General features: G+C 36.7%; 1 protein-coding gene across 3 annotated transcripts in view; it reads left to right on the top strand.

Annotated features, from left to right (window-relative positions):
* The window catches only part of ocrl (OCRL inositol polyphosphate-5-phosphatase), an 88346-nt gene that overhangs the window by 57338 nt on the left and 17083 nt on the right, over positions 1 to 13925 (top strand). For all 3 annotated transcript variants that reach the window (XM_039766063.1, XM_039766062.1, XM_039766064.1), the window contains 3 exons: positions 899 to 1008; positions 5246 to 5381; positions 9799 to 9909. In XM_039766063.1, the coding sequence (XP_039621997.1) occupies positions 899 to 1008; positions 5246 to 5381; positions 9799 to 9909 (357 nt within the window). The remainder of the gene's footprint in view (positions 1 to 898; positions 1009 to 5245; positions 5382 to 9798; positions 9910 to 13925) is intronic.

Below are 13925 nucleotides of genomic sequence, written 5' to 3'. Positions count from 1 at the left end.
TATATATATAGGGCGGGAGGGAGGTCGATGTTGTTTTATGCTGCACTGAATCCCGCTATAAGTGCTTGACTACCAAGAAACATGTTTAAAACAAAGCATTTCTGGTAGAAACATATACATTATATTGTCATTATTAGTAGGGACCTACAGTAAAAATTCAGTGTAAGTTATAATTGTAAGATATTCTACTTTTTCATGATAAGATTTGCAGATAATGATGATAAATCATATATTTTTAGAGCATAGTTTAAGGAAATTAGATACTTGTACTGTATGCTTCTTTCAATTAATAATTTTATGCTGAATGCTTTCTATGAGTGGTTGCCTTTTAGATGGAAGTTAATTTCAGTTAAATTTTATTAAAGCTAATATATAAAACACTTTTAAAATAATGTAGTTATTAAGATACTTCATATTGTCACAGTCCTTGTAATCTTTCTTAACTTATTTCACTCCACATCAGTATCCTTTTTCTTCAAATAATTGGTTAAGAATTATTTTGATATATTCTGTTTGTTGTCCACTCATTCATTTCCTTAATCCAGTTTTAAACTTATAGGAATCTGGAGCCAGTCTTTGCAGCAATGGGCACAAGTTACTTTGTTTAATGTGTTCAGTTGTGAAATGTTTATGGTCTTTTGGTTAATTTTTGTACTGAGAATTTTCAAATCAAAATGCTTGTTTTGTTCTTTAGAAATAACTGTACTGAACAGATTATTAATGTTGGGCTTCTAATAATCACTCTCCATCAGACAGATGCTGTGTAAAATGATGGCAACTTTAAAATTGGTATACATTGAATGGGGTCAACATAAAACACTCAATTGTTAAAATGCATTTAACCTTGTCACCTAGAATTAACCCTGATTTTCTCTTTCATTAAACGTTCTGATGCTAGCTAAACATTCAGCGATCGACAAGGAAGGCTTTTACTGATTTTGAAGAAGGAGTCATTAAATTCATACCAACGTACAAATATGATCCAAAGACTGACAAATGGGACTCCAGGTAATGCTTCGAAATCCATTATTAATCTTTTGTTACCATTCACTATGAAATATTACCTGTAGTCTAAAAGACATCTGACAGGTAGTATTATTTCTTTCTTATATGTGCAATAGAGATTCTGTCACTGTAGTGAATTATGGGAATAAAGCACTGTTAGCCAGTGGTGTGAAGTTGTCTGAAGTTTAGTATTAGCATCTTTTTTTTAATTTAATTTGCCAACCAGTCATTTGCATTTTTAACACAATTCAAAAACTCCACATAATACCTTTATCCAAAATATTGCAGTTATGCTATCCTAGATTAAAGGTTCGGTTTTGTCATCAAACCAGGTTAGACGATAAATAATACATGAAAATATATCACTTAATCTTATTCTTCTTACTTACACAATGTAATTCTTTATAATTAACAATTTCATATTTGTGTTTTATTTTTATGTGTAGTTTACTTTTCCAAGTGTGTATCTTTTACAGTTCTAATTTTAATGTTTAAGTTAGTATTTACTCTATGTTGGTGTACTGTGTTATACATCAATTGTTTGTGACTGCATGTCAGTTGACTCTGTCATCTACATTGCATCTCGTCTTGCAGACTTAATCTTCAGGGGTTCTTAATGTTGCACATATGCAGATATAGAGTATTGCTTCTTGTTTTTTGGAGGTCATTTGTATGATACACCAACTTAAGTAAAAATGGCTTTCAGAATAATATTAAATTAGTGCTTTCAACACCACATTTTTTAACTAACTGATAACAAACGTGTTTAGAAGGTATTACTTTATCATGTATTTGTGTGCTTTTATGTGAAACTACAAACAGTAACCAAGTGGGTGTGTGATGTCCTTTTACAATGGAAAGATTTTAAGTTTTTAAAAAACTCATGGACCTGTTTCTGAATTACTTCAATGATTTCTACTTTTTAGGTATTTTGAATGTTGGTCTTAGCCTTTTATGTGGATATCAAAATATAGTGTAAATTCTAGCTTCCCAAGAAGCAAAATTTGTATGACCATAAAAATTGTAATGGACAAAGAACTTAATCATTTGTCATTCCTCTGAAATTAGGTGGATAAGAAGTAAAGAAGCAAGTTACTGTTTGTAATGCAAGAGGCAAAGAAACACAGGAATTAAGAACAGCTTGGTGTTTTTAAGCGTCTTCTATAGATTTGTACTCAATACATGGTTAGTTTGTCTGTTACCATAATTAAGGCAGATTGATTTAGGACTGCTGTGTTGCCAGCTCGATTTCTTCTTTGGTGGTGTTTATTGTCACTGCATTTAAGAACATTTTGTAGCATTTACTAATATAAACTTATTTGTGTTTAGGTTAGGATTATTTAATCATTCACATTGAATATACAGCATCCTTAAAAAATGTGACAGAAATCTGACATTTTTAATTTTGAACTTTGTACTAAGTCTTAAATATGGGCTAACAGTTTAATATCATTGTTGACATTATAATGCAATTATATTATTTGATTCTATTACCTGTAAAGTAAACATTGTTATAACAGCCAATACTCTGAACTTTCCTTCCTATTTTATTTGAAAATATCTTTTGTATTTAGCAATACAGTATACCAAATGTGGTTTATTACAGTATAGTAATTTAGATATTACATTAACCTGTTAAATACAGTAATTATCAAATATACTTAATCATATTGCATTTAGTCTAGAATGTTTTTAATGTGGAAGATCAACATTGATTCTGCCTCACAGATTCAGAAGACTGGGATGGAATCCTGGTTTATCCTTTGACTTCATGCAGTTTTTTTGCCATACTGGTGGTTCTTTTCTTTGTCTTCCAGTTTTCCTCCTCATTCTAAAGACATCTAAGTTAGACTGATTGTCAGCTCTAAATTAAACATGTATGTGTGGACGTAGGCTTGCTGTATCCTGTGATGATCTGGTGCAACATGCAATATTTGTTCTTGCCTTGTTTTCGATGATGATGGCTGTGATCCTGACTTGGATTAGCAAGTTTACCAGATACAGTGCATCCGGAAAGTATTCACAGCGCTTCACTTTTTCCACATTTTGTTATGTTACAGCCTTGTTCCAAAATGGATTAAATTCATTTTTTTCCTCAGAATTCTACACACAACACCCCATAATGACAACGTGAAAAAAGTTTACTTGGGGTTTTTGCAAATTTATTAAAAATAAAAAAACTGAGAAATCACATGTACATAAGTATTCACAGCCTTTGCTCAATACTTTGTCGATGCACCTTTGGCAGCAATTACAGTCTCAAGTCTTTTTGAATATGATGCCACAAGCTTGGCACACTTATCCTTGGCCAGTTTCGCCTATTCCTCTTTGCCGCACTTCTCAAGCTCCATCAGGTTGGATGGGAAGCGTCGGTGCACAGCCATTTTAAGATCTCTCCAGAGATGTTCAATCGGATTCAAGTCTGGGCTCTGGCTGGGCCACTCAAGGACATTCACAGAGTTGTCCTAAAGCCACTCCTTTTATATCTTGACTGTGTGCTTAGGTTCGTTGTCCTGCTGAAAGATGAACCGTCACCCCAGTCTGAGGTCAAGAGCGCTCTGGAGCAGGTTTTCATCCAGGATGTCTCTGTACATTGCTGCAGTCATCTTTCCCTTTATCCTGACTAGTCTCCCAGTCCCTGCCGCTGAAAAACATCCCCACAGCATGATACCGCCACCACCATGCTTCACTGTAGGGATGGTATTGGCCTGGTGATGAGCGGTGCCTGGTTTTCTGCAAACGTGACGCCTGGCATTCACACCAAAGAGTTCAATCTTTGTCTCATCAGACCAGAGAATTTTGTTTCTCATGGTCTGAGAGTCCTTCAGGTGCCTTTTGGCAAACTTTAGGTGGGCTGCCATGTGCCTTTTACTAAGGAGTGGCTTCCGTCTGGCCACTCTTCCATACAGGCCTGATTGGTGGATTGCTGCAGAGATGGTTCTCCTTCTGGAAGGTTCTCCTCTCTCCACAGTGGACCTCTGGAGCTCTGACAGAGTGACCATCGGGTTCTTGGTCACCTCGCTCACTAAGGCCCTTCTCCCCGGATCGCTCAGTTTAGATGGCCGGCCAGCTCTAGGAAGAGTCCTGGTGTTTTTGAACTTCTCCACTTACGGATGATGGAGGCCACTGTGCTCATTGGGACCTTCAAAACAGCAGAACTTTTTCTGTAACTTTCCCCAGATTTGTGCCTCGAGACAGTCCTATCTTAGAGGTCTATAGACAATTCCTTTGACTTCATGCTTGGTTTGTGCTCTGACGTGAACTGTCAACTGTGGGACCTTATATAGACAGGTGTGTGCCTTTCCAAATCATGTCCAATCAACTGAATTTACCACAGGTGGACTCCAATTAATCTGCAGAAACATCTCAAGATTGATCAGGTGAAACAGGATGCACCAGAGCTCAATTTTGAGCTTCATGTCAAAGGCTGTGAATACTTATGTACATGTGCTTTCTCAATTTTTTTATTTTTAATAAATTTGCAAAAACCTCAAGTAAACTTTTTTCATGTTGTCATGATGGGGTGTTGTGTGTAGAATTCTGAGGAAAAAATGAGTTTAATCCATTTTGGAATAAAGCTGTAACATAACAAAATGTGAAAAATGTGATGCGCTGTGAATACTTTCCAGATGCACTGTAAACAGATGGATTCGTTTACACAATGGTGAAAAGGGCTCTTATTTGTAAAGGGTTGCAATACATTACAGTAGAGCATGTCTCACTCTCTTTGTGGTATGAAATACATATTGGTACTCTTTCAGTTGAGCAAGACTGGACTTGTAGAAAAAATAGTGATTTTTAAGTTGTTTTTTCTTTGTTTGGGAATTAATTTACATTTAAAATTATAAACTATTGTTGCTTATCAAAAGCTTCATAATTATTAATTAGATTACTGAAAAGAAGAAAACCTTGGCAATATTTTTCTCTCTCGCTCTTTCTTTTTTTATCAGTCATCATAGAAGATCTCTAATACAGGTGTTTGTTTCCACTTAATGTGGATATTGTATGCCGTAGTGTTTTGGGCTGTTATAATATTTTTGTATTCAGTTGTTGTGTTGAAACATCAGCCTTTAGAAAAATACTTTTATGAGAGGTATGCATGCTCCTGAGAGTCTAATATTTTAAGTGCAGGATGGATTTGAACAGAGTAAAATGTGACATTAGAAGAAGACTGCAAATATGTTTTAATGACATGTACTTCAGTTATATATTGCTAATTTATTTATTATTTATACCTTAGTGGCAAGTGTCGAGTTCCAGCCTGGTGTGATCGAATCTTATGGAGGGGGAGTGATGTGAAGCAGCTATCTTACAGGAGCCACATGAAACTTCAGACCAGTGACCATAAGCCAGTCAGCGCTCTGTTTGAAATAGGTGTAAGGTTCTAGCAATTTTCACAATGTTTCATGAAGAGAATATGAAAAACATATATTTTCATTTTACCCCATTAATTTGTTGTTTGTTTTAACTCCTTTTGCCTTAAGAGTTTTTTGGGATTATTGTACCTAAATTAAAATGCCCAAAGATAAACGACTTATAAGTAATAAGCTGCCAATGGCTGAAGAATAGTGAGTATAACACTCCAGATACTTAAAATATAGCCTTTATAGGAATAAAAAGCTCTGCTTCACACCAATTTCAACTAAATAAACCACAATAAATTAGGCTTTTTAGGAATTTCTCTTCAAAAAAATTGAGTTGTACAGTGCTTGACCAAGACATTTTATGACATACAATTGTGGAATCAGTTTTCTTTTGGTGACCCAGTCTGTCAGTTATCACTGTAGCAAGTTCAGATTTCATATCCAATAGCATTGCAAGCACTATATGGCAAAGGGTGTCCTGCCCCCCTTTTTGGAAATATTCTGTATCCTAGTTTTGAAACATTTAGTCTCTTGGACCTAAACAGTCACTTAAAGTAATCATTGCAGTTTATTATTTTGAAAAAAATCTAAATAAAACCACACATACACACTATACAGTGGTGTGAAAAACTATTTGCCCCCTTCCTGATTTCTTATTCTTTTGCATGTTTGTCACACAAAATGTTTCTGATCATCAAACACATTTAACCATTAGTCAAATATAACACAAGTAAACACAAAATGCAGTTTTTAAATGATGGTTTTTATTATTTAGGGAGAAAAAATCCAAACCTACATGGCCCTGTGTGAAAAAGTAATTGCCCCCTTGTTAAAAATTACCTAACTGTGGTGTATCACACCTGAGTTCAAAATCCGTAGCCACCCCCAGGCCTGATTACTGCCACACCTGTTTCAATCAAGAAATCACTTAAATAGGAGCTGCCTGACACAGAGAAGTAGACCAAAAGCACCTCAAAAGCTAGACATCATGCCAAGATCCAAAGAAATTCAGGAACAAATGAGAACAGAAGTAATTGAGATCTATCAGTCTGGTAAAGGTTATAAAGCCATTTCTAAAGCTTTGGGACTCCAGAGAACCACAGTGAGAGCCATTATCCACAAATGGCAAAAACATGGAACAGTGGTGAACCTTCCCAGGAGTGACCGGCCGACCAAAATTACCCCAAGAGCGCAGAGACGACTCATCCGAGAGGTCACAAAAGACCCCAGGACAACGTCTAAAGAACTGCAGCCCTCACTTGCCTCAATTAAGGTCAGTGTTCACGACTCCACCATAAGAAAGAGACTGGGCAAAACGGCCTGCATGGCAGATTTCCAAGACGCAAACCACTGTTAAGCAAAAAGAACATTAGGGCTCGTCTCAATTTTGCTAAGAAACATCTCAATGATTGCCAAGACTTTTGGGAAAATACCTTGTGGACTGATGAGACAAAAGTTGAACTTTTTGAACTTTTTCCCGTTACATCTGGCGTAAAAGGAACACAGCATTTCAGAAAAAGAACATCATACCAACAGTAAAATATGGTGGTGGTAGTGTGAGGGTCTGGGGTTGTTTTGCTGCTTCAGGACCTGGAAGGCTTGCTGTGATAGATGGAACCATGAATTCTACTGTCTACCAAAAATCCTGAAGGAGAATGTCCGCCATCTGTTCGTCAACTCAAGCTGAAGCGATCTTGGGTGCTGCAACAGGACAATGACCCAAAACACACCAGCAAATCCACCTCTGAATGGCTGAAGAAAAACAAAATGAAGACTTTGGAGTGGCCTAGTCAAAGTCCTGACCTGAATCCAATTGAGATGCTATGGCATGACCTTAAAATGGCGGTTCATGCTAGAAAACCCTCAAATAAAGCTGAATTACAACAATTCTGCAAAGATGAGTGGGCCAAAATTCCTCCAGAGCGCTGTAAAAGACTCATTGCAAGTTATCGCAAACGCTTGATTGCAGTTATTGCTGCTAAGGGTGGCCCAACCAGTTATTAGGTTCAGGGGGAAATTACTTTTTCACACAGGGCCATGTAGGTTTGGATTTTTTTTTCTCGCTAAAGAATAAAAACCATCATTTAAAAACTGCATTTTGTGTTTACTTGTGTTATATTTGACTAATGCAGCTGTGTGCAACCTGCGGCCGTACTGCCGCATGCGGCCGTGGGCAAGGACTTTGGCGGCCGTGGACGTGTATATAAAAGTGTACGTAATGGCGGCCGTGCAGGTGTAGGATCTCTGGACTCCAGTGACGGCTCTGATTGACAGCAAAGAAGTAAAGCCTGACCAAATTCCTACCGTCCGTTTTTCGGGCACTTTAGACGGGCTGTTGCAGGAATTCGCTAACCGTTTTCAAGATTTCGAAAAGATTTCAGCAACAATAAGACTCGTTGCTTCTCCTCATCTGGTGGAGACAGAGAGTGCACCGTTACATCTACAAATGGAGCTAGTAGAGTTGAAGAACAATGAGCAGCTTGTGAAAAAGTTTACGGAAGAAAGCGACCTGCTGGATATGTGGAAATCAGCAGTAGAATACCCACAACTACGAGAACTGGCCAGGAACATTCTCGTTCTTTTCGGAAGCACTTATTTGTGCGAAGCAGCGTTTTCAGAATGAAATATCTGAAAAACAGGTACCGGTTTTTTGTCCTATATGACGTTTCGTAGACATTTTTTTACATATGTAGACCAGTAAATTGAATATTGTCAGATATATCATACTCTGTTTTAATGTGTAATCTGTAAATTTTTACATAAATCATAAAACATTATTAAGTTTACTTGGACTTACTGGCGGCCGTTATTAAAGTAAAAAGTCTGTAGTGCGGCCGTCAATAGCGGAAAGGTTGCGCATGCCTGGACTAATGGTTAAATGTGTTTGATGATCATAAACATTTTGTGTGACAAACATGCAAAAGAATAAGAAATCAGGAAGGGGGCAAATAGTTTTTCACATCACTGTGTGTATATATATATATATATATCTCATACTGAAGCAACAAGTAAATATTTTGTAACTAGGTGTGTATAATTATCTACTCATCCAAACCTTTACTTTAAAATTCTTCTTCATACCAGTCTTTGAAACAGTTTCTTTTTACCACTAGACACAAAGTAACCTTAAAATTTTGTACAATAAATTGGTGTTTTTGTATTGTAATTTACATATGTCTTCCTTCCTTATGTTGCAGTTTCCCCACAAAGTTTTAGTGTGTTTTCATTTTATTTATTTATTTTTGTAGTTGTTGCTTTTTTCTTACATTTCACACCTGCAATAAACTAAGTACACGTATACTTTTATACCAGTTCCAGGTCATGGGGTGGAGGCAATGTAGCCCTAAGTGCAGGGCAGGAAACAGACCTAGAGCTAGTCTCACACACACACACTCACCCCTAAACTGTTCACAAAAGGGCCAAGAAAGAGTGTCTAATCAACCTAAACCGGCACACTTAAAACAGTAGCATGGAACATTGACATTCAGGGTTGCACACAGTTTATTGTGAGTGGAGGCAGCACTGCACATTGCAACTACATTTGATTGAAAAGCGGTTCCCTGTGAAAGTTCATTCGACATAATTCAGTGGCATTCGATTGTAGGGGGATACATTTCAAGAAGTCCAAATTAAACTAGAAGAGCACTGCTCTGAAAAGTAACATACGGATATTGTGCAGCAGGTGGCTTTTAGGTTTGTTAATTGAAAACGTGATGCTTGAAATGTAAAACCGCATACTGCGATTTTTAAAAGTTACACTATAAGCAGTACTTGCTACTCAAGCATTGCATCAAGTCCATCAGCACAAATGGTGTTCTCGATAGAGTCCAAACTGATCAGAAACTGACTCGGGGCCTTCATATTTCGTATGACTACCTTTCTATAACATTTCTAGGACTTCATCAACTATATGATTCCTTTTTTGAAGAAGACATTTTCGTATTGCAGATTTCAAGTCTACTTGTATGTCAGCCAAACATTCCCCATGCCTGCTGACAGAAACTTATTCATAACTGTGCATAAAGATAAGCTGTTACACACGCAATGTATTTCCTGCCTTTTATGCACAGCTGTGACATGTAATATGAATGACAAGTCATAGACAACTATACATCATTGGAATGCTCTGAACCCCATTTATGCAATGGTAATGAACCTTTTGCATATTTTGCTAATGAAATAGAGAAGACAACATTGAAATTTATGATTTATTTGAAAGAGAACACCCTTAGGTATGTAAAAATACAATTATTGCTTTTGATTGATGTGTGAGTTTATTGCAAAATACATAAACATTTTGTTAACTGTGTAGTTTTTCTTATGTTTTTTATATAGTTTTATTGGTTTTATTTTGCAGTTCTATGAAAAGTATATGTTATTTGTATTAATTATTAGCTCAGTCTTAAGATGAACATATGTTATATGGCAGGTAAAAGTAGTGGATGAACAACGCTACAAAAAAGCATTTGAAGAACTTGTTCGAATGATGGACAGGATGGAAAACGATTTCCTTCCCTCACTACAGCTTTCCCAACGAGAGGTAAGTTGATCTACTAATAAAAAAAGTCAGTTTCATGTATAATTATGTAAAAGTGAACCTGGAAACTTCACAGAATAATACAATAAATGTAGAGTTTTGTTTAAGTAAATGTAGAAGGAAATCAGCCACAAAAGGAAATTATTGATCACCAGTAACGGCGCACTGCACAATAACGTGCAGTGAATGCACTTGACTTGAGCATTCATAGTTTTCATTCTCTTTCTCTGTACGTTTATCATTCGTTTGCTCAGAGGTTGATGCGCTTGCTGATTCCTGAGCAGTTTTTTTTCTTCCCCCTAGATGCCCGCTTCTTCTCTTCTTCCGTCGCCATCTTTTTGCGTTAAAACTGATTAAGTCCAATTAAGTTGCAATTACTTTATACGTTTTCCTTAATTTTTCACTTAACACTAGAATTGCCAAAGCTTATGAGAAAACTTGTAAATCCAGCCCACCTTAAATTCACTTACATGTCTCCATTCATTCAGCGTCTTTTGTCTTGTAAATGTGTCGATAGTCCCAAGCGGCCTGCTATACCATCTAAACCCCCCCCGGACTAAAACTGCAAAAACCTCTCCCAAATGAAGCCTTGTTTATCAGTGAGTCAGGTACCTAGGCTAAAAAAATATATTGTTATTCGGAACATATGCATTTCATGTGTGTTCCGTGCCCACAAAGATCTGTGTAAGTGAAGGATGACAGAAATGTTGAACACATACCTTAACACTAGAATTACCAGAGCCTACGAAAAAACTCGTAAATCCGTCCCACCATAAATCGCTTCTTAAAACCGTTCTCACCTCTCCACCAGTGTCTATTGTTAATCTAAATGTGCTAATAAAAGAAAAGCTGCAAGTAGCCGGCTATTCCATCCCCCCACTGACTTAGAACATGCACAAACTTCTCCCAGCTCATGCCTTGATTGATTTTCTGGGAGTGAAGTGGAGTTTTAGAGTGGAAATAATAGATCGTTGTTTGGAACACACGCATTTCATGTCTGTTCCGTTTCTACAGTAATCTGTGTAAACACATTGTTAAAACAGAAACGTTTTTTATATTCTAGTAGTAGATGACAAAATGTAGGCATAAACTATATAATGTAGGAAGCCTGAAGTCCAAATATCAAAGAAACATTTTTACAGAAGGTACAAATCTAACACAGCAATTGCACTTTTATTCAAAAATATAACTGCAGAAACAAAAAGCTGCCTTAACATGCGACATTGACACATGTTTATTATGAGTGCCTCCGTGGAGCAATAGAATCAGCTGCCGATTGGGAATCAGAAGGTCGCAAGTTCGATCCTGCACCACTCTGTTTTGAGAAGTAAACTGCTCTTAGTCTTACTATTTTAGAATAAAAGCATACATTTGATTTCAGTCTGTAACAGCTGGCGTAATTTATGATACTTGTAAAGGTTAGCTTTTTTATTTTTATTTTTTATTAGTCAGTTTTATTATCTCGGCCGTGTTCACGAGCCCAAACACACCCCACCCCCGCATCTGTTACTGCTGTTTTCACATAGATGCGCTATAACAGAGGTAAACTCAACTCCCTTCTACATCGGAGTAAGAATGCACATACTATTGCTTGCATACTAAAGTGTCAGCAGGCACTTTTCGTGGCATTACACACATTTTTGAGCATGCCCTCTGCACACTACTTGTGACTTTAGGCTTTAGGAAGTAAGTAAATAAATAAAGGTAAATCGTGTCATAAAATGATTTCTTCAAAACGTCACATATATTTGTCTCTTTCTTTTTATAAAATGTGCGTTGATCACAGCCAGCATGTTGTTTCATACAGCATCTGGCCACCTGTATGCTCTTGCAGGGACTGAATAAGAGAGAAATTATACAGTCTGACTGAGAGAGTCAGACTAAAAAAAAAGCAAACATTAATATTGCATTTGTGTGATGATGTTTTCACATATATTGTCTCTGTCTTTCAGGTGTGTAATAGAAACCACAGCATAGAGAGAAATGCAATATTATTTGAAAACGAACAGCGTCCGATCAGCTGTAAAAGTATGGCATTTCTAAATGTTTGCTTTTTTTCATTCTGACTCTCTCTCTTACCTACGTCTCTCTTTTTTTGTCAGTGCTGCTTTGACATCATGGATCAGAAGGTACATAGTTATTCAGCGTGAGCAGTAGCACTCAAGAATAAAACTGAATAAAAAAAATTGACATTCACAGTCATTCTCAGTCACGCACAACACTCACATCCACATCAACAGTTTTCCCAGTCCCAGTCTCGTTTGCGCACAAGATCTGACACGGTTTTCAAATAAAGAGGGGATGTAACAAAACAAGTTTGTTTGTTATACCACGTCTTTATCTGAAAATGGCGTCAGATCTGGGGTGTGTGTTGGAGCTTGAACGTGAGTGAGAGAATAAAACTGAAAAAAAAAAACGCTAACTTTAACTGTAAATTTACAGACGCAAATCAAATGTATGCTTTTATTGTATGATATTAACAATAAGAGCAGCTAGCTGCTGAAAATGGTAAATTTGGGAAGCAGCTGATATCGAAACCGCAACCTCTTGAATGGAAGGCAGCAGTTTTTAGCATTGCACCAAGCAAGCTGTCGCATCAAATGCCTACCGTAACTTGCTTTCTTTTTTCTTCGGTTAAATTCTTGAATAAAAGTGCACTTGTTTTGTTATACTTGTACCTTTTGTGAAAGTGTTTATTTCATATTTGCATTTCTGGCTTCACACCTTATACATTTCAGTTTTACATTTTTTCAATTATTACTAAAACATGAAAAACGTTTCTGTGTTAACTACGTTTTACATAGGTGGTTGTTGACATGGAACACACATGAAATGTATGTATTCAAAATGATGATGTACTATTTTACCCTATAAAAGCTCCAGCACTTCACTCAAAGATAAACACTGAGCACTGAGAAGCTTCTTTGGAAAATGAACTGCAGTGGTGGGTGGGGGAATGGGATACCGGGCTGCTTGCTGCTTATCGGCACATTTACATAACAAAAGACACTGATGGAGAGGTGAGAATGGATTTAAAGTGGGCCGGGATTACGAGTTTTTTCATAGGCTTTGGAAATTCTAGTGTTAAGAAATAAGAATAAAGATAATAAAATACTTTGTTACTGGGATTCAAAAAAACTCTTCAAACATTGGATAATCTGATGTTACTCTGGGAATTGCTTAGTATGTAAAGATTAAGTATGCCCATTCTTATGCTGTAAAAAACCTTCATACCTATTTACACTGAATGTTAAATGCATTAAAAAACTTCTTTAGCAAATCACTCTGTTGCATAATTTGACCCAATAAACAGGCAAACATTAGTTGTTGTGCTCATATATTTCAATTATTTTTCATATTAAACAATAATGTTAATAACATGTTAAAGCATTAGTTGCAGGAGTATACTTTTAATTCAGTATTAGCAAGTGTTTTTGATTGAGAGCACCAGCGACTAGGTAAAGCCAGATCAGATTGTTTCATTCTGCCTTACTGCACAAGTTATAGTAATAACAATACAATGTGAAACTACTATTCCTTCACTCAGATTTAAAGAAATATTGCTGTAGACCAGGGGTGTCCACACTTTTTTGGCTTGCTAGCTACTTTTAAAATGACCAGGTCGATTATATATATATATATATATATATATATATAATAGCATTCGAAGTCTGAATCACAATCTGATTGTATACCTACCAGGTAATGCGTGTGATTGGTATGCGGGTCAGCAAACATCCGCCATGGGTGCCCTCTCAGTTGCGAGAAGCAGATCATAGAATGTTACATAGTTAACTGTCAAATAATGCAAAGAGTACGCAACAAGTGTTTCAGACTATTTTGGGCTCATCAGGCATACACACTCCTCTGCATCCCTCATCGGGGATCGAACCTTGGACGTCAGACAGACGCACGTTGATTGTGACATTGTGAGAAAAAAAATCGTCTTCCAATTCCACCCTCCTCAAACAATTTTTTTTTTAAATCCCTTCTTTAGTCAATATAAATTGGAAGGCTAA

This window comes from Polypterus senegalus, chromosome 10, assembly GCF_016835505.1.
Source record: "Polypterus senegalus isolate Bchr_013 chromosome 10, ASM1683550v1, whole genome shotgun sequence".
Lineage (NCBI taxonomy): Eukaryota > Metazoa > Chordata > Cladistia > Polypteriformes > Polypteridae > Polypterus > Polypterus senegalus.
Note: the sequence above shows the minus strand (reverse complement) of the source record. Positions and strands in the feature narration are given on the sequence as shown.